General features: G+C 38.7%; 2 protein-coding genes across 2 annotated transcripts in view; one reads left to right on the top strand and one right to left on the bottom strand.

Annotated features, from left to right (window-relative positions):
* Positions 1–1,339, top strand: part of LOC139721054 (sorting nexin-27-like) — a 119,874-nt gene extending 118,535 nt beyond the window's left edge. Inside the window, exons 11-12 of the mRNA XM_071632384.1 lie at positions 22–222; positions 1,194–1,339. Of these exons, the coding sequence (XP_071488485.1) occupies positions 22–222; positions 1,194–1,241 (249 nt within the window). The 3' untranslated portion in view covers positions 1,242–1,339. The remainder of the gene's footprint in view (positions 1–21; positions 223–1,193) is intronic.
* Positions 1,340–10,258: 8,919 nt separating this feature from the next.
* Positions 10,259–19,876, bottom strand: LOC139721041 (mitochondrial outer membrane protein SLC25A46-like). Its single transcript, XM_071632371.1, has 6 exons — positions 19,696–19,876; positions 16,281–16,381; positions 15,538–15,615; positions 14,524–14,624; positions 13,800–13,914; positions 10,259–11,609 (listed from the first exon to the last, which is right to left on the bottom strand). The coding sequence occupies exons 1-6, from the start codon at positions 19,826–19,828 to the stop codon at positions 11,007–11,009; spliced, it is 1,131 nt and encodes a 376-aa protein (XP_071488472.1). The 5' UTR covers positions 19,829–19,876; the 3' UTR covers positions 10,259–11,006.
* Between the last annotated feature and the right edge of the window lie 1,667 nt (positions 19,877–21,543).

The following is a 21,543-nucleotide window of genomic DNA, read 5'->3' as shown; positions in this document are numbered from 1 at the left end:
TTTCACCCTTTCCCAATTCAGTACGAATACCTTGAAGAGTGCTTCGCCAGAGTGCTAAAGGAACGGGAGTGGTGTCGGGAAAATGATAACCATGGCAACGGACAACCTACCAACCACCAAGAGGAGGAGGAGGAAGAAGAGGAGGAGGAGGAAGAAGAAGAGGAAGAAGAAGAAGAGGAAGAGGAGGAAGAGGATGAGGAGGAAGAAGAGAACCATCACAGAGTATGTTCGGATAAACATATTTCATGGTTTAAAAAATGATGTGCAAGGGTAGACATTTTTATTCCAGTTTTATCATGAAAAACTCTTAAACACTGTCATAATGATTGACTCATATCTGGAAGCTACCAAACTGTACCACGTCACAGTGTATTATAGTGCCATCTTTATTTCTGTAAGAATAATCCTGAGATAATTGATATCACATTTGTGCAGATTCTCTGACAAAAAAGAAGAAGAAGAAATTGTGTGGTATTATTTTTGTGATAGTGCAGTCAAGCGCAGAACTCACAACAATTTTTTTTAAAGTAACGAAATATTCCACACTAACAGTATGTTGTTTCAGAAGGGACTGCCACTTTGCAAGTTCAGCTGTAAGAATATCATGGAATGCCTTATTTGTACGCTGCTTGTGTGTTAACATCGTATTGCAAAACCCACAAATAGTTACATGGATGGAATTTTAGCAACAACACAGTGGCAAGGGTAGTTATAACTTATGTGCAGTTAATGATGTGGCACCAAAGAGATTTTTCTCCTCCCCACCACTAGAGGGCGGACTCTACAATGGTGTCAGTGATTTCATGGGGGCCGCCATTGTACCCACTTAGTAATGGCGGACTTTGCGTACTAAGTATACATTTCTACAGCGCGTATTACGCGAACTTCTGAACTTTTACGCAAGGACGCACTTGATTTTGGCTGCTCCTCGGTTGCTCCTTTGCTAGCGTGTTAGCACGAGGGGTGAGCCTACCGCCTCGTTGTCATCCAGTGCTCCCCTTGCGCTCACAAAACAATAGTACAGGGTGTATGAAGACTCCGCACTCTAGCAGTCACTGGGGAAAATCTCTTTGTGTGGCACCCATGTTTAGCAATCAGCATTGTGCTTTCAGTCTGTTGTCATGACGATAGCCATGGTAGTCTGTCTGTGCACTGCTAAGTTCAGGAGTTTTTTATCTACATTTGACTCACAGATACTGGAGCACAGAAACGTCATCGAGGAGGACGATGAAGGCTTGTGACCTCTGACCTCTGACTTTTGCCCCTGCCACCAGTTCACTGCATTCGAAGGAAAGGAAGAAAGATGGAAAAAGACAAAGCAGAATCGATAGTGAGAAGGGGAGAAAAAGCAAACAAGCAAATTCCAGCTGACATGTTGGGGTGAGGATGTTGAGGATACACTATCCCTGCCCCCCAACGCACAAACAGCTTGCTGTGATGGGGACTGGAAGTGAAAGGCGGACGAGCTTCGACGGAGATGGTGGTCAACTTTAGCTCCCTGTGGGCACAGGAATGTTCTTTTGTTGCATGCCACTTAGACTGATGGAGTCAGCTCATCACTTGCAGGATGTGACTGGATCTGGATCTGGATTGGTGCACAGAGATAGGTCCTGATGGCGATGGATAGAATGGCAGTTATCGACAGAAAAGTTCTCTTTTTCTCTCCTTCTCGTGTGGCGTTCAAAATATCTCGTACTGAATGGCCTTACGTGGCGTCTGCTCTACGCTCCTCTCTGAAAGGATGCGACCAGCTCCCATCACATACCAATGAGACTGTAGCTTACACGCTGACTGGCCAAAGAATGAACAAGAGGTGGCGCTCTTGCGACTTCAGCATACATTACGGCATGAAAATAATTGACATTATAGACCACTGTACATGTACTCACGCGAGCTGCCATTGCTTTGTATTTCATCTACGCTTTTTCTTTCATATATCCACATATTTTTTTATACATATGAATATCTGCGGGAAAGATGAACTCCTAGAGAGAGGAAAGCTATAAACTATATAAACACTAAACTCGTTACTGTCATGACTACGACGTGTTTTTGTATTTTGTTGTGTGTTGCCTCATTGCTTCGTGTAATGTGTTGAACTTCTCCATACCATCCCAAATTTCATAGTGTGTATATGCCTCAAGTGTATGTTCTTCAGATTGTGTTACATCTTATACCCAGACCCATATATTCTCATTTGGCAAGTTATTCAAAGACGACTCAAGAGATGATGAACATGGTGTCGTTTGTATCATAGCCATAGATTTTTTTTTTTTTTTCAGCCTGTAACTTTGACTTTGCCTAGATAATCACTTTTGGACACATACATACTTCTTAAGGGATCCATGGATGTTTACACTTTGAGTTTGGTTTGTGTAAATCACATTTTATTCTACTCTCGGTTGATAAAGGCATATGTAACACACTTGTCTTTGGGAGCCGATGTGTTCAAAGTTCGGCCATTGAAAGTATATATGAGGGACCTATTGCCATTTAAGAACGAGATTGGTGTGGTTGTGAAAGCATACTTTCACAAAGATTTGCTCAGTGATTTATGCTTTAGAAAGTTCAACAGTTGTGATGATCCCAAAACTATGTGTTGATGTTGTTCATGGCTATAATTGCTTGTAGAATGATATCTTTGATTTGTTGTTGTTTCAGTTGTTTTCATTAAAGATTCTACAACATATAGTGGGCACCTAAATCCTGGAGTGTTACTAGCTAACAAAACTTACAAGAAAGAATATTCAGACACCAGACCAATTAGAATCAAGAGTATTAACCCATTGAGGACGAGTCCCGAGTATACTCGGGCAGATGTCTATGGGAAATGCGTGTTGTAGCAAAATCAAACCGTCCTCAACGGGTTAAACATGGAGGATATTCTGATAAAGTGGTCAATTTGTGTTATCCAATGGAAATTGATGATGATGATTAGATCACCTCATTTTTCTGTTGAAACCAGAAAAGATCCTGTATGATTTTGAATGGAACATACCATGTACTTGCATTTGTCATATGATTAGCAGATTTTCCAAGGTGATTGATATTTGCAAAATTTATTACAAGAACATGCAAAAATATTGCCTCCTCTAAGCTGATATGCAATGTATGATATTCTCCCTCAGCTGGGAAATTGCTTATTTTCCTCTTGAAAAGAGATGCTACATATTTTTCATTCCAGATGTGAATTCAAACACTTGTAAGATTATGAAGTCTTCATTCTGGAGAAATGCTCACAAATATAAATCCCGTGTACGTATTCATTTCATCAGAAATTGACAAAATATTTAATCAAAATGCACATCTATTCTTCAACATGTAGATTTGCAAGTTAACAAAGTCCCAAAAGAAGGTGTGCAAAAAAAAAAAAAAGTCCAACAAAGATATGAAAGTATGCAACTGGCAGGACTGTGTTTTGTTTAGTACTTTCATGAAAGATATATTTTGTCAGAACTTTTTTCTCTCTCAAATTTGCTCATTAAAGTGACCTGTGTTTCTAAGATTAAACTTGTGTATGCTCAATCTTCACAACCTCAAAATGACAGAAGGGTTCACCTTTGTATGTATGTTTGTGCACAGTGAGCATGTATTTCAATCCGAAAATATTTGCCTGGCAATGCAGTACGAGTTATCTGCTTGTCTGGTATTTGCAGATTATAAAACTCTCACTCTCAAGATAGATCTGTTACGTTTTTCAGTGCTTGATTGTATGTTGTGAAGATTTGCTATGGTACCCTGTGTGTCATTTTCATCTCTTTAATTCAACAGTTCTTCAACAAATGAGTTTGTATGTTCCAAACACGATTTAAACAGCTGTGGTATAAGTTTTGGAAATAGGAAAAACAACACCTAGTAGTTCATTGTCCCACATAGGCTTCTGATATACATGCTTGTAGCTTGTACAATATATGCTTGTTCGCTGAATGTTTTCGCTATGATTTCATTTGCTAATGTACCAAAACTCCCTGCGTGGATCTTTGTGTGCTGTGTAATCTGTGATTCAGATTACGACTGGGACAGTTGTTCTTGATAGATTTTATTCCCATATCATTCTCAAGCTAGAAAAGAAAAAAAAAAGTTTATTTTTGCAAGATGTAGTTTGCAGTTGTTTCAGGCAGTTACACTAGATAAAGCCAATGTAGATTTCTTATTCACTGATTGTCCAGCTTGCTCCATGTTACGTCTTCTCACCAAAGAGTAGCTGAGGCAATATATTGCCAATGCAGCGTGAAATACTGCATAAGCTTAATATTTCGCCGGAATGCAAACTTGACTAGATCCAGTGAAGGAAGGATTGGTCATAAAGTGCATTCACGTTTTGTACCTGTCATTCTTTTAAATGGATCCACTGATACCCAGAACTGCCCGTCAAGTTTGCATTTGCCAAGTTATCCATCACTCCTAGATGAAAATATGTGGTACATTTAATGTAGTAGCTGCAGTGTCACTTGGGGTAGTTAGTACACACTTGAGGAGTCTTGAGTAAAGACTATTAGCAGCCCAGCTAGAACAGCACAAAGTAGTGTTGAGCAACAAGTACCACAAGTACCAGAAGTTTCTGAAAAGCCTTTTTTGTCAAGATCAAAGTTCTTTACCAAAGCTAGCTATTAATGAATTGTTCTGAAGCTTGCAAATTGCTCATCCATTCAATAAATTTATAAGGAGGAGGTGTATTTTGTTTTGTTTTTTTTTTTTTAATTGGTGACTACATTTCAGTTCCTTAAGATACAGTTCAGTTATTTTGTTATGTATCATAAGATATATTGTCAAGACACCAGGTACTTGAAATTGTATGTGAATAAGCACTGGGATGTTATCTTCAGGCACTGTATACAGCAGAGTTAGCGCCTGTCTGACATTGTATTAATATGTAGATTGTAAATTTAGACACATGTATTGAAAATTTAAAGATTTAAGACTGAGTGGAAGGTTATTTCTTTATGAAAAAAATGATAAAAATGCTGTAGAAATTAAACCAAAAAAAAAAAAGAGCTAAAATCATATATTATTATGATACTATTTGCTGTATACAGACACAAGAAGCATAATGGTATGAATGCAAACTGACGTTCAATTATCATGTGAACATTGATAATAAAAGAAGCCTTGTCCTGTGCCTGTACCACCAGTCTGTCTTCTATTCAGTCCCTCTACTGTCGGTAAAATTTGGTTGGCTACGTTTGCTGCATGGGAGCGGCAAAATGAGATGTTTGTAAGCCATGCCCTAACCATCTATCTGGCATCTCATATTTGATGAAGATTATGGCGAGACAGTTGAATGGTCAAAGATGGCAAAACTCTTGCCTGTAAGGAAAAGCCTAACTGCATTTCTTCTTCATTGTGGGATGGGCGAGGGCTTCACTGTCTTCATGTTGTTGATTTTTTTTTTTTTTCAATGGGGATGTTTTGCTTCGTTTCATAATTGCAATTCCATACAGGGAAATCCCAGGCTATTCCTGGTTGCCAGCAGCAACTCCTCCACCTTGAGCTATTGACATTTGTAATAGTATTACAATGTCTAAATTTCAGAGCTTGAGTATTTGTTCTATTTCATCATGTCACTGCCGGCAAACCAACAGGGATAGGCTGGTGGTAGTCTCGCTGCAAGGAAAGCAGTAGATGACAGGTTTGAATCCTACTTATTGCTTTTTTCCAACATGTTTGTTAAAAATGTAGTCGCCATTTTACAAATACACTTGTACAGAGGGTGACAATTGATAAAAAATCTTTCATAGCACATATTCACTCCTCTAAAACAAATTGATAATATCTTTCTTTAGTTATATATATATATATATATATTGATAAGGTAGTCCACGTGTTGGCAAGATAAAAAGATAAGTAACAAAGCTGCAACAAAGTTGATGCTGTATTCACCAACGGTTTATTTCTTCACACAAATTTTCGAGCGTCTCGCCGCCCTTTCTCAAGTGTTGAGAAAGCTAAAAGAAACACTTGAGAAAGGGTGGCGAGACGCTCGAAAATTTGTGTGAAGAAATAAACCGTTGGTGAATACAGCATCAACTTTGTTGCAGCTTTGTTACTTATATATATATAGGTATTATATATATATATATATATATATATATATAGGTATCATATATTACCCCATTCAATTCATGCTTTAATGCTGACAATACTTCATAAAACATTTTCCATAAACACTCACTTCAGCTGTATTGTATACAGCAACTGTATATATCATATACGTGTACCTGTGTATTGGGGTGTTTTTTTATGGGGTTAGGGGGAGTGACGTCCTCTGATGTGTATGTGTGTCCATCTGTCTGTATACTACTATGCACTCCCATTATAACGAGCACAGTTATAACAAAATTCGGTTACAACGAAGTAAAAATTAGGGCTGCAACATTATCCACTCTACGTATTTTTTCTTGTTTATTTGTTACGGTTATAACGAAATTTCGATATAATGAAAGAAAACTGCCAGTCCCGAGGATTTTGTTATGACGGGAGTCCGTGTAGTATGAGATGGATTCTTTGTGGTAATTAATTAACTCCTCACACATCCACTAACACCAAAACGCAGAAAAGAGGCACACTACTGCACAGCACTACAGCACATGATAGAAGTACAATAAGAGGGAGGTCACAACATATGTGTGTGTATATATATTATGACCTTTAATAATCCAACTATGAAACTGGACAACCCCTTCCCAGAATATTATTATTATTGACAACTGGAAGAATCCACAGGTGATAGAAACATGCATTGGGTGATTTTCTCAGAGCTTGTGACATGTATACAGCCAACGTGTAACCCCCTCCAGCAATGACTTTTGGTTTAGGGGAGACACAAATGTCCATGTGCTACATTTATTTGGGTTGCACCTAACAAATTCACTGTACGTGTATGTGTCAGATTCCTGAGATATTTAAGGCCCAATTTTGCTTTAATCTCGACAAAGACTTCATCAGAAACATACACTGCGATACGAGCATGAATTCCTTAACAATAACAATGACAGCTGCACACAGTGCTGTGTAATCTACAGGTAGTACGCATTGGCAAACATTTCCCAGAGCTTCCAATCACACATTCGAAAAGTGCTACATTATTTCTGCTGAGATTTTACACAAGAGCTCCATTTACTTTGGCAAAGTCTGCATGATACCATAACAAGCCTAGCATATGGGATGGAGTAGAAAAATCATCGCCTAATACTTTGTGGTTAAAGGGCTACTTATGGCAATAACACACAAAATATTGTAGCCATTTTCACAAGAAAGTGATTATTACACAAGAGATTGTAGATCCCTTTCCATATCTACATCTGTAGTCAAAGATATTGCCACCTTTCACTAACGTCACAAACCACTCCTTTTTTATTTCTTGAAGTATGTGCCCTACACTTAAAATATGCCAGAAAGTTAGAAATGTGTTGAAAATCCTTTTCATTTTCACTCATATTGTGAGCAAAGTTCTTATCACTGATTTCAGCAGGTGTTCAGTACAACGTACTAGTCAGTCTTTCTAATAACTGCTGATTTCAGGCCTAATTTTCCCTCCAATAGAATTTGATAATTGCTGCCAGGGGTGGAATAGTTTTGCCATTCAATAAGGTTTTCAACTTCAAAGACAAACAATATCCACTTGTAAATTTATAAATACAAGTTGGCACATGACAGAATTTCAGCAACGAAAAAAACTGGATCATTTGAACACAAAGACTACTTTTAAAAGCATACTCTAAAAAGCAATCACATACAGGTCTCTCGCATATTTATGTGTGCACATAAAACTACTTGAAGCTTTCTTTAGAAGTATCAGGTTGGATGGCACTGTTTCATCACAGATTATGGGATAGCTGGTACAATCCTAATGACAAGAGTAACTCCAATTCAACATCAGTAACTTCACAGTTGAATTTACAATATATATCTCTTTTTTTTCCCCAATATGAGCAAACTCATCTGTAATGATCTCGACAGATATGTTTTTATTGCTGACTTGAATCCATTGATTTATGGTACACTCACACAGGAAAACCCTGATGGTGCGGGAAAATACTGGCATAGATTATGACAGATTTGTGTAATGCCATGATATTGGGAAATATCCGCATGAAATACCTCCCATACTGTAAATCATACTGCCATAAACATCACAGCAAAAGCACTGGAAAGCAAAAAAAAAAAAAAAAAACAGGTCTCACATATAAATATAAAACCAATGTATGAACAAGGGAAATCATGCTTTCTCGGGTCTTAGGCAAATAATGATGTAACGAGCAGGGCTCTACACATGTGAAAACTGGGGCGGGTAAATATCAGAATTTGCTCACCAAGTCAGAGATGTTTCCTCTCATAAAACCCATGCCAACAGCATGTATTAACTCTTTACGTGCCATGTTTGCACGCCCGACTCGGTCGATGGCGTGCCAAGTTTGCATATTCCGCTCAAAAGCACAAACCCGCCCGAACCAAACGATAAATTGCCAAAGCCACAGTGCAAGAAAGTGTCTCTCATGACTCCATTTATGTCACCCGTAGCTTGCATTTTATGTGGTGATTGACTGTCAAGCAGCGTTCCCCACTGAATTTTCTAGTAAATTCTAAGTTTCTGTCTCTGTTTTGCGTGCAGAAGTCATGCCTCTACAATATTGTAGCTACTGGTCCTTTGAAAGAAAAAACAATCAGAGGTTTGTCATACAATTTACATCAAAGCAAAGCTTGGCATTTTCTCTACAACTTCGCTTGCCATTACATGTCCAGGGTAAGAAAAATCTATAAAAGTTACATGGGTTTGAAAAACAGAATGTTTCCGAAAGCATGACCATGTTTCAGTCTCAGAATAATGTGGTGCACAGGGGTTTTACACCATGGCACATAAAGAGTTAAGGAGCATGTACATGAGGAACACGATAACACAGTGTGCTCATGAAACCAACTAGTATGAGATATGAAGATGGCTGTACACTTGCTTGAGATGTTGACTTTTAGAGCTGATGTTGGCTATTTATCAATACAATTACAAATACCTACTAATAAATAACCTCCATTACATTAAACCATAGTAGCTGCTGATGTTAAGGTACTTTATGTAGCATTTTTTTTTTTAAATATAATTTAATGCACATGCATTACACACCGAAGCTCATTTTTTTCACCTTTCAAAAACCCTTACATATAGGTACATATGCGTATGTGGGACCCTGATGCACAAGTATTAATGGAGAGCGAAAAATGCACATCTCATTCGTGTGTTTTGTAACTTTTGTTGGCTGTTGTAAATGACTGAAGATACATTTGAAGATACCAAGTCTCGTCATCTTAAAGCTCGAGTCTGATTGTGAAAAGAGCATTAAAAAGTGCCCTACAAACAATCCTTACTCGTGATATCACTACCATAACTAAAAATGATGTATCGGTATGTCAATGTCAATAATTTGCCCGTGGGGTCCTGCCAATCTCTGCCCTGGAATATATGCTTCCCATAAAAGTTACACTGGACATTGATAAGAAATTATATAACCTTCAGATGAAATTCTGTGAATACAGTTGTTTTGTTAGGTCTACATGTAGATTTGTTTTGGATCATTTAATGCCTTTGGGGGAGGGGAAAGAAGAACACAGAGTGCTATTAATCTACTTACATGTATGTCTGTATAATCTTTTCTTGATTTCTTTTTTAAATTACATCTAGCCGGACTACAGAAAAATGATTTTAAAAGGGGCATTAGAAAGTTTGGTAAACCTTTCAAAGCCAGTAGATTGCACATGGCAGTCATCATCGATATCCTGGGGCTGTAACATGGCATGGCACGCGGCTATCAATACTGTACATTCACACCTTGGCAAACACAGTTCAGATCTCATGCAGAGAGAAAAACTACCCAGAAGTAATACTTTAGTAATTGCATGAAGAGAAAAACGATTGCTACAAACAATTTGACATGATTCACCTGTAAAAAGCTACAAGATAATTGTCACTGCATGCACACGACCAGGAGAAATTTCTCAAGTCGTGTTTCCAAGAGGTAATCATCACAGCATTTTGACACAACTCCACCCTGCCTAAAGACTTGTCACAGCTATAGGTTAAAACTGCAAACAACTCCAATGTGGGGGGGGGGGGGGGGGGGGGGGAGGAGGGGACGGAGGCAGGATCTCTGATGAATGCACAAAGACATACACAAACCCAGCCTCCTGACATGGAGATGTGGACATTTAGCAGAGGGTCTCGGGAGAGAGGTGCGTGATGGCCAATGGTCTCTCATGCACACCAAATTCATCTCTATTTCTCACATTAAGCTGTGCCTTTTGCAAGGATAGCTCACAAAAATTTGTATGTTCATCCTGTATTATCTTGTACAATATGCAAGAAAAAAAACCATACAAACAAACAAAAAAAAACTCACCTGTATCCTGCTCATATAATATGATATGATTGACAATATGATTGCTGGTACAAATGTTAATATTGGATGTAAAGGCAGAGCAAGGATAGAGCAAGCACCTCTCCATCTCTCAGACAACAAATACCATTTGGCAAGCCCCACTGCATACTGTGTTGCTAATAAAACATTTCTTTTTTTAATGTGCCTATGATTGTAAGGTTACAATAGTCTGTATCAATGTCAGGTCATCTTTTCATGCATATTTATGCCATGCAAAATTGATACATATAAAGTTAGTTACTTGATATCAGCATCTTGTCCTGTTGTAAAGCATACAAAGAAGAAGAAAACTACCTTTGTCATCATACCAGGGAGAGTCATACAAAACGTATCAGTGACTAGAGAAATCTTTGATTACATTGTATATATCTCTTTTATGGTTCAATTAAATACAAGATCTCATCCATGCACCCTCTAATGATTACAAAACCAGGGCGATAGGCTTTTCCAGTGATGTATACTGTACGTTCATTGCTTTGCAAATCGGTTGTCAGATTCCAGCGAGAAGTCTATAAGTCAGAAAGCACCGGCGTTTGAGAAACTTTCACGTGGTCCGTTCTGAAGGCAAGATTTCAAACATCACGACCTGTGCTCTCGCTGCACAAAGTCTTCCATCAACTTCTGGTAGACAAAGTGCGTTAGTTTCAGGACGGCGGCGTACATGAGATACTGCACAACGAGGGCGCCAAATCCTTTGAACAGCCCGGCCACCCCTTCTTCCTCGAGGATCCCCCTCAGGCAGTCGGACACCCCGTCAAACTGCGTGCTGATGGGTACAACCCCCGTGCCGTTGTCAGTATTGTCAATGATAGTTCTGGTGCCTTGGATGTGCAGCTTCACGATGATGGTCTCCAAGGGATACAGGATGACATCCGCCGTGAGGTTCCCAGCGAACGTTGCCACCAGCTCCGGGAAGTAGGCCTCCTTCATCGTGCCCGGGGTGGCCGGGGCATCCAGGCGGTCCCGCCCGGCGTCCCTTAGCTTCTGCCGATGGATGGCCAGGACGATGAATTGCACGGTGGATGTGATAAAGTATTTCAAGATGCCATGCAAGACGGTGGGGAAAAGGAGGGTATAGATGGGGAGGAGACGAGTGGTGGAAGAAGAGCCCCACCCAACAAGACGACAGAATCCTTCCTTGATGCAGTCAAACACACCTGGTCTATCACTTGCTATGTCACTCTGAAGGTTGGAGGAAAAACACAGATCAAGGAATAGAACATGCATCAAAATGTTGATTTTGCAGACAAAATATATAGATATGTGTATGTATGCATATATATGAATACATACAATATATATGGTAAATCAACTATTAAACAGGTTGAAACCATTGGCACCAAAAAAGTGCAATGGTTCATCATACTATGGGACATAATGACTCCATAAGATGACAAGGAATTAGAATATCTTACTTCTTATTTCCACAAGGCAATCGCCAAATTGTGTCTCGCCCATTCGCGCACAAAGAATTAATATTTTTTATAACTCCCAGAAGTTAATTGACCTGCTTATGACCTCTGAGCTTGTGGTGACCTTCAACACCCTAAGGGACATTTACCATCCAAGTTTGGTCACAAACGGACAAAGGGATCAAAAGTAACGAGCTATGATCGAAATGCGCCATAAAAACTTAACATTGGGCCCTAAAAATTTGTTGACACCTTTCTGAGACCTTTGACCTTGTGATGACCTTTAACTTCCCAAGGGACATCTACCGTCCAAGTTTGGTCACAAACGGACATAGGGATCAAAAGTTATGAGCCACAATCAAAACGCGCCCTAAAAACATAACATTGGGCCCTTAAAGTTTGTTGACCCGTCTGTGACCTTTGACCTTGTGACGACCTTCACCTCCCCAAGGGACATGTATCTTCCATCCAAGTTTGGTCACAAACGGACAAAGGGATCAAAAGTTATGAGCCATAAACGAAATGCGCCCTAAAAACTTAACATTGGGCCCTAAAAGTTCGTTGACCCCTGTCTGTATTCTTTGACCTTGTGGTTACCTTCAACTTCCCAGGAGACATCTACCATCACCCAAGTTTGATTGCCATTGTAGCAACATGTGCAGAGTTACGTGTGATAAGAGTCTTGCAAGTAAACTTTAACGTATGACCTCAAATGACCTTTGACCTTATCATGTGACCTCTTACGGCACCATAACATGAAGGTACCCCCAGTGCATCCATCACCCAAGTTTGATTGCCATTGTAGCAATATGTGTCGAGTTACATGTGATAAGAGAGTCTTGCAAGTAAACTTTAACGTATGACCTCAAATGACCTTTGACCTTATCCTGTGACCTCCAACGGCACCATAACATGAAGGTACCCCCAGTGCATCTATGACCCAAGTTAGGTTGTAATCCAAGCAACTTATGTGAAGTTATTTGTCAAAAGAGAGTCTTGCAGGTAAACTTTAACATAGAAAAGAGAGTCTTGCACATACTCTTTAATATATGACCTCAAATGACCTTTGACATCATCACATGACCTCTGACAACACCATAACATGAAGATACCCCTAGTGCTTCTATCAAACAAGTGTGGCTGACATTGCTCTAACAGTTGCCAAGTTATGCATCATAAGAGAGTCTTGCAGGTAAACTTTAACATTTGTGACGGACGACGGACGACGGACGGACGACGGACGGACGACGGACGGACGCCATTTGGATCCCTTAGTCTCGCCTTCACCTCCGGTGGGCGAGACAATAAGTGGGTAAACATTGAAAGAAACTGCATCAACATGAATCAATTAACTTGGTAAGAATCACATGAAACCACATCTTTCATGACCTATGAGTTCAAACCTTGAGCTATGATTTTGTTGTTAAAGTGCACACAAAGGTATTTCAATTTGAAATCATGCAAGTCCAGCCACAAAAAATAGAATATTGTCTTACACCTTACTCCACCTTGACATTACAAAACTCCTAAAATGTTGTGTTAATGAACAGTCCCACCCATACCCTTTATATCTCTCTGCGTTAGCACTTATATTTCCAACCTCTATCTTGGATGTGAACTATACTATGCTGCCCTGTCTTGCATTTGTAATCATTTGCTCTGAAAGAAGAAAAAAAAAACATAATGCCTCCGGCCACTTCGTTGGCGGAGGCATAAAAAAATTGGCTACCCATTCTCAATTCTATGTGCAATTCGATCAAGTGACGTTACCTGCATACATTTATACCACATGGTACCTCTCACATACTTTATAAGAACAAAAAAAAAATTGCCTATATGAGCTTGTTCATTTTTTAACATCTGTTTTCTACAGTGGAGATGCACAGGGCTTAACTCTGAATGTATGTGAAGAGAAATGGGTTATCAGTGGTCAAGGACAAAGACAAATTTTCCTCCAAACCTGGACTGATTCCACAAGACTGGCTGCCAGGAACGGCGTCGTTATGGCGATACTTGTCATCTTGAGGGTGACGTGACCCATGAACTGCTTGATTGTACTGTACGAATGCACTTCCCTGCAGTGAAACAATCATGTGGCATGAGAGTGGTTTCAGTTTTGATGCCTCACTTTGTTTGTGAGTCTAGGGTTGTCAAGAAAAAAATGCAGTAATTTTCCTCTGAAAGGTTGACATTGCAATATTCACTTGAAAATTGCACTTGCAATTGTCTGGAGAAGCTAAAGCATGAACGTAATACAGGACACAGAATATAAAATCAGCAAAGAATTATAAAAACTTGGTTTCTTACCATTTTGTGTGTGAACCTCTCCCTGTTAACAGAGTACTTCATGTTTGTTTCTTTGTTTCTTTCTTTTTTTTTCTAAGACAGAACAGGAGGTCCTATTAACCTTAAGAATCTGGTATAAGTATTTCATGACAATCCAATGACATGAACTTTACCATTATTTCAGATGCATTAACAAATTCCATTGAGTAATGAGGACACACTTATACCTAAAATAACATATCAATTTCACAAGTTGATATTTTTACAAAACATTAATATAACTGGTACAAGCAGGATTTTGTGGAGTAGATTGACAAAACTTTAGACATACATTTGTACACACACTGAACAAAATTAATGTGTAGACCTCCTCTTGTTTGTAAAAGTGAACCAATTACCTTGGAAACGGTGTAAACTCACTGATGAGGGATTCACTGCCAAGACCAATTCCCTGCACCATGAATGCACTTCCAATCCCTTTCCACATGGTGAAAAAGCCCTACACAAAGATATAGACCGATTCGGGTTCGTTGAGGGCAGCAGACAATTTGTGGCACTGGGCGCAGCCATTAGCTCATTTTGCAGTGTCCCAGCATACCCTCCCCCTCCTCTCCCCCACCCCACGGGCAGCATGTTTATCGCGCACTTGTAACAAAGGTTCGCACTAAGCAAGCATTCGCGCACTCAGTACGAGACGCCCATTGGCTAAAGCAACCATGCATCAGTTTTTCATTCCGTGCGCGTGCTAATGTAGGGAGAGGGGTGGGGGAGTGGGAGGGGGGTCGGCTGAGACACCGCAGTAATGGCGCTGCCCATGCCAAAAATACACATAGCGCGTCACAGAATCGGTCTATACAAATATATGGGATCATATCAACATGAATGGCAGGTACGCAAATGAAAAGTACCATCTCCAATGCTATGATAGAAAGACAGATAAAGAAAGGTGGGGGCAGCAAATACAAGCATATTCTTTGGGGTACTTTGTATTTTTGTCTTTAAACCAGCACTACCAAATTACTGCATCTTAATCATGAATACCTACAGGTACATGTATACTGTATACAAAAAATGAATAAGAAACATATTCATACATTGAGCAAGCTAAAAATGTCTTAAATTTTGGCTTCCGTTATCAACAATTAACATACTTGTACCACTACTTTATTATACTAACTCAGGGAATAATTTTCCAACTCAAATTTGATTAGCAATTTCAGCTGATTAACAATATTTCAAATGATATCCTGTACACTTCTATGGCAAATTGCGATGCGATACCAAGAAAATTATTCCCTGTAACTTCATGAAATAACAACATTTTGTTCCACATATATAGAGCACATCATGGGAAGCTCATTCTATTCCATTTTATGCCACAATTTAAGCAGTGATGTAATCGAACAGCTTACATGTTGTCTCTGCAATGTGACGATGACTGGTATGACGGAGAATGGGTGAATGTGATACCGGTGTGCATGGTGATTCACCTATTGAAGGTAAAATGGGGAAAAGCATTGATGTCAATTACTGTGAATGTGCATTGTCCCCAAAGGAGACTCAATACACATATACTTGTATGAAAAATACACACAATGTCCTGAATGAGGCCATGCATATCAATTTAGAAAGCAAATGAACAAGAGCATTGTCATTAATACTGATAAGGTTTGTTAAACATCAGTATCTTTCTGCTTTCTGCAATATGAAGTTGATAACTCAGTACTAATCTATTGACAGACAAAACAATACTGCACATAAATTCTTGTTATGCAGTACATATTCTCTGCATTCACACACCCTTGATAGATGAAATTTCCTTTAATATCACACAATCTTGGGAACGAGTAAAAATGTATGTAATAATACATAATTCTGGTTTATGTCTAATTGAATACCTTGGAAAACTGACCAAGTCTACATTTTAGAACTTATCTCAAGTTCATGATAATCCTTATTAGATTACAGTCATCGCACCTTTTGCTTTCATACACATCTTTTTCACTCTTTTTTTTTTTTTTTTTTTTTTTTTTGGGGGGGGGGGGGCTAATGCATTAATCCTTACTAGACTGGCACTTGGTTGACCCTTTCCAATAATTCTAATCATGGGAATCAAAGACAAGCATTTGATTATTCTGATGCAAATAAGCATTACCTGACACTGTCTTCTGAAGACGATGAATGGATGCGACAGGATATTTTCCGTCAGAAGACTTGCAAGCCCAATCCCAAAGCCAGCGAATCGCTGAATATTTTCTGTTTAAATGAAACAGGAAAAAAATTAAACAAGGCAGTGTGGTTAGTCAATTTATATATGGACAGCAAAAACAAAACAAAACAAAACAAAACAAGGTTTTGTTCATATGCATGTTCTTGGTAGTGAGCTACTAGGAAACCATCATACACTTCATGAAATATCCAAAGTGAAAAATTGCACTACTTGAAGATTGCTCTACTGAATAAAACAAACCAACCGGGAAACTCAAATTTTTGCTAACATTGATAAACAAAGTTTTCCACAGGTACATTTTCCCCCAACTATCATCACGATTCTTTAGGCTACACCAATTACTGTAAAAGTAGATATTTTTGCACTACTAATTTTTCGCGCTCTGCCAGGTAAGAAGAGTTTCACATGTTTTTAATTCCACAGAATCAAGACATCACCTACTGGAACATATGGCAAGCAAAAATATTTGCGTGCTTTCATTTTTGCGCTAGTTTCTGGTTTGCGAAAAGCGCAAAAATTTCAACTCTGCGAAAGTTACCATATTTATCAATCAATTTTATTCAATCCCAAGAAGTGTCCAGTTTTACAAATTATAGGTGACTCACGTTCTAATAAAGCCCTCGGGACTGGCAGTTTTCTTTCTTTGTATTGAAATTTTGCTATAACCAAACAAATAAAGTGTTTAAAGATGTATAGAGGATAATTCTGGGACCTGAAATTTACTTCATTGTAGTTATAAACAGGAGTGCACTGTACAAGTAAGAAGAATCCCATCATCTAAAATCATTCAATCCACATCCACACTCTCGACAGTCCAGATACATTGAGTGAAATATCATCAGGTCTGTCTGTCATGGGAATTCAGCTAGAATCATCAAATTCCATTATGAAGAAGGCCAGCTTGTCAGCAAGTGCCTCTCTGCAGAAAATCATCTGTGCTTGTCCTTTGCAGAATAAAGGGTTACAGTTTGTTATTATTCCGAAGGTTCGTTATTCCAAAGGTTCATTAATCCAAAAATGAAATTAGGTTCATTATTCTGAAGGTTTGTTATTTCAAAGGTTTGATATTCTGAAGGTTCATAATTCCAAAAATGAGATAAGGTCTGTTATTCTGAAGGTTTGTTAGTCCGAAATCAAACTAGGGTTTGCTAATTCGAAGGTTCATTATCCAAATATGAAATCAGGTTCATTACTCTGATGGTTCATTAATTCAAAAATGAAATAAACTTCATTTAGAGACAAAATATGGTGTAATAAAAAGAATATCAATAAATTGTAGGACATAACTAAAATGCAATGAAAATTGAATAAAAAAACACACACACACGTATAAATAATGACATGTAGAGTAAAATACCCTGTTGGCGGCAGTTTAAGGGTTTTTCCACACTGTAAACAAATCAGGCAAATCATTTTCAACCATTTCATATATCATAGACAAGATTATTTATAAACGCTATTGTTGTCATAAAAAAATTGACCAATGAATGATAAACACAGTTGTCATGATTTATCAGGGCAAAACCCTGCACAATTTTCGCCAATATGCGCCGTAGTAGCTCTGCTTGCGGCACGATGTACAATTCGTATGCAATACGCGCGTGCTCCATGATCTTCAGCTGAACGCCTTCACGTCTCGCGAAAATTGCGTAAGCACCAATTCCCATTGCCAAAGCACGTGAAAATAGCAGGCACACATGCACCGGCTGCAAACAGGGATCGCAATTCTGGTGGTGTTGTTGATGTCTTTCTCTTGTATTTCTCATTTTCTCAATGGTAACATCCACTTTCCAAACAAAAAAATTGCGGCCCACATTGGCTCGCGAAAGTTCTATTTTACATGAAAATATATTTTCAAAATCCATCAATATTGGGAAAACAACAAAAAAATCCAGTTTTTTAGACTCTTGTTTCTTAACAGTTATGTTAAGAAGTACCGAAAATAAAATTTTGAATGCGATATGTTGTCATTTAGGTAAGAAAATTTCACTTATGTCAGAGATTGTGCCTATTTTATCGGTTAATTTTTGTAGATTGGTAGTGTGCTAGTGTATGTGTAGTGTGCATGTACACAGTGTGCCGCTGTGTTTAGCGGTATATTACCGAGTATGTTGTACCTGCTGTGAACGGGCGCACGGCCGCATACTGCCACAGTTACTCTATATGAACACACCCAAATGAAAAGCACACGTGATACACATACTTATTGACAAAGTGGAAATGGAATAAAATTGTAATCTGCAATTGTATCATTGATGAAAAAAAAAAAGAAACTTGTATTTTCTCCTTCTCAGTAGTATGCCACCCTCCCCCGTGCCACCCCCCCCCCCTTAGTTCTTCATTATCATCATCAGGAAGAGCTATGCATGATGTAGAAACAATCATCTTTCCACCACTGATAATGTTCTTCCACAGAGATATCACTGATTTCCACCCATACGTACTTACAGCATTGTGTGCTGAAAGTCGCCCAATTTCCCAATGCAGAAGCCTTTTTGTTACGTCATAAACCCTCAGCTGCACGGCCGGCACGCCTTGCCCTAGCAGAAACTAGAGCACGCACTTTAGCGTGCGCATGCAAACCTCAAATACGCGCAGCCTGAACTCCCAAGTTCATTGACCGTACCTGCCAAAATATAAAAAATTCTTCATAAATTCCCCAAAAATTCTCGAATCACCATCAAAATTAAATTATCTGTTACTTGTATCATTCTAAACCTTCCCTGCAAGTTTTATCCAAATCCGTTAACTACTTTTTGAGTTATTTTGCACACGTACAAACTAACTAACTAACAAACAAACCAACGGTAACGAAAAGTCGGAAAACATAACCTCCTCCCTTGGCGGAGCGGGGGTAATAGATCTAAAATTAATGATCAACCATCCCCCTTTTGCCCTTGCTTTTTGGCCTTGCCCTTGTCTACTCTTGAAAAGCAGTAAATTTAGATCCTACAACTGCACTATATATATTTTATTATAGAATCTAGTGTCTATTCTGCATGCTCGATGCAGAATAAACCCTGACAGACACTGTCGGCCTGCCTGCGCCTGTGGCCCTGGATAGCTGGACCTGGTCATGCATGGCACATCCATTACCATTCACAGATCAACCCCTTCCCAGCCCCATTATAGGCCATAACTACTCGATAGAAACGATGATTCGGTCAACGAATCATCAATCATCAATGCCTCAATCTATTTATGCCTGCATGTAGATCTGCTGCATGCTACACCACCCACGCCTACGCTGTTTGAATGAAGTGAATTGAACGCGTACGTGTACTGACGTCTGCCAAATAAAACACCAAATCATGTGTATGGGACCAAACATAAAACTAACCGTTCTGCTGCTGATTAGGTGTAGCCATCCGGACTGCTGCCATTATTTGGTCTTGAGCTGTACTAATTGAGTCCTCTTGGGCTTTGGAAGATGTTTCTTCCTCTGTCGCTCCAGGAATACGCCTAAGTGTCATATTTATGTATTCTTACTTCAATCCACGTTAGTCCACACTCCCCATGCTTCCCCCGTAAATCCTCACAAGTTTTCCGTGTTTTACGTGCATTAGCTACGAGTATACTGCACTGTGTGCATGCAGTATACAGCATCTAGCACCTATTTGTACAGTTATATTATGCGTGCCCGTTTTTCAAAGTTCAAAGTTCAAAACTTTCTTTATCTTTATTTCCATCAAAATGCCTATCATAAATAAAGATAAAATTGATAATGACAATAACGACTCGGTTGAGGCCTGTATGATGATAATGTTTATGATAATGATAATAACAATAGGGGCCTACCATGTATTCCTAATGATGATAAGTCTAATAATGATAATAATGAATCATCATCACCATCATCATCATGATAATCAGCATAGAAGTTATTATTATTGTTATTATCATTATTATCATTATTATTATTACGATTATTATCGTTATTATTATTATCATCATCATCATCATTATTATTACTATTATTATTATTATCATTATTATTATTATCTTCATCATCATCATCATCAAAATCATGTTATATTTCAATGTTGGTATGATATGATTGAGTGCTGATTTTATCTTCGTCAGACAGAACTCAAATTGTAATACATTCTAATGATTATAGACTCCTATGCATGTAAGAAGTTTGCTTTGTCATTCATAATTAACCTACAACAAAGACGCGTTAGTCAGGGTGCATGAGGGGCCTTTAAACCTTAAGGCCATTTTGATTTTGTGGAGTTTTTTTATTATCATTATTATTTTTTTAGCAATTGATATTGCCCAACATTTTGTAGGCAACCTACTTGGAAACACAGATGGTATTGTACAGAAAAAGAGTAGCGAAAACTTGATTTGATTTGAGTTAAATCAATTCAACTGGATTTTTTACATCATAAGGCATAATTATAACAATAGGGCCAACCAGAATATGCACATCTTTATTTGATCAAAGTAATAAAAAATCATACACAAGAGGCACTGTGGAACAAAGGAAGCAAAATAATGCAAGACTATACAGTTATTCAATCATGATAACAGGAAACCATGCCGTGAGGTTGTCCATGTTATTTAACGGGACTGTGACATATTTGTGGTTATGTATAGCCCTTCTGGGAAATTAAAAACAAATCAGTCCACAAACATTGTTCATATTAACATTTCATGTCAGACCATGAAGGAAAAGCACAGAACACCTTTATCAATATGTGAATAATCCAAGTGCGATGATTTCCCCCCTTTTCATCCGTTTCCTGTGAGCAATAGAGCTATCCATAGGCCATGGGCGTCACCAGGGGGGTGCGCTGGGTGCGAACGCACCCCCCTTCAGAACCTTAAAAAAAAAAAAAAAACGCTTCAGTCTGCGAGCGACCTCAACGCCGGACACTAAAAAATTGTTCTTTTTTCATTTTTCTTCTTATTTTTTTTTTCCACCAGGAGGAAAACTAAACAAAACAAAAACAAAACAAAAAACAAAAACAATCGCACCCCGGCTCTGGCAGCACTGATGCTATACATGTACATCACGTGTTTACTATCTATCGCCCGTACTGTATACGTAAGGTATATTTCATTCATTGTGCAACGGATTATCACTTCAGAAAATACAAAAGCTCCGTCGCATGGTAGGGAGATACCACGCCCACCCCCTCCCCCATTATAGGTCTCCAATCAGTGGCGTAACGGGGGGGGG

This window comes from Diadema antillarum, unplaced genomic scaffold (assembly GCF_040938485.1).
Source record: "Diadema antillarum isolate AM-2024a unplaced genomic scaffold, OU_Dant_1.0 scf00000137, whole genome shotgun sequence".
Taxonomy (NCBI): Eukaryota; Metazoa; Echinodermata; class Echinoidea; order Diadematoida; family Diadematidae; genus Diadema; species Diadema antillarum.
This window is presented reverse-complemented; position numbering and strand designations above follow the sequence as displayed.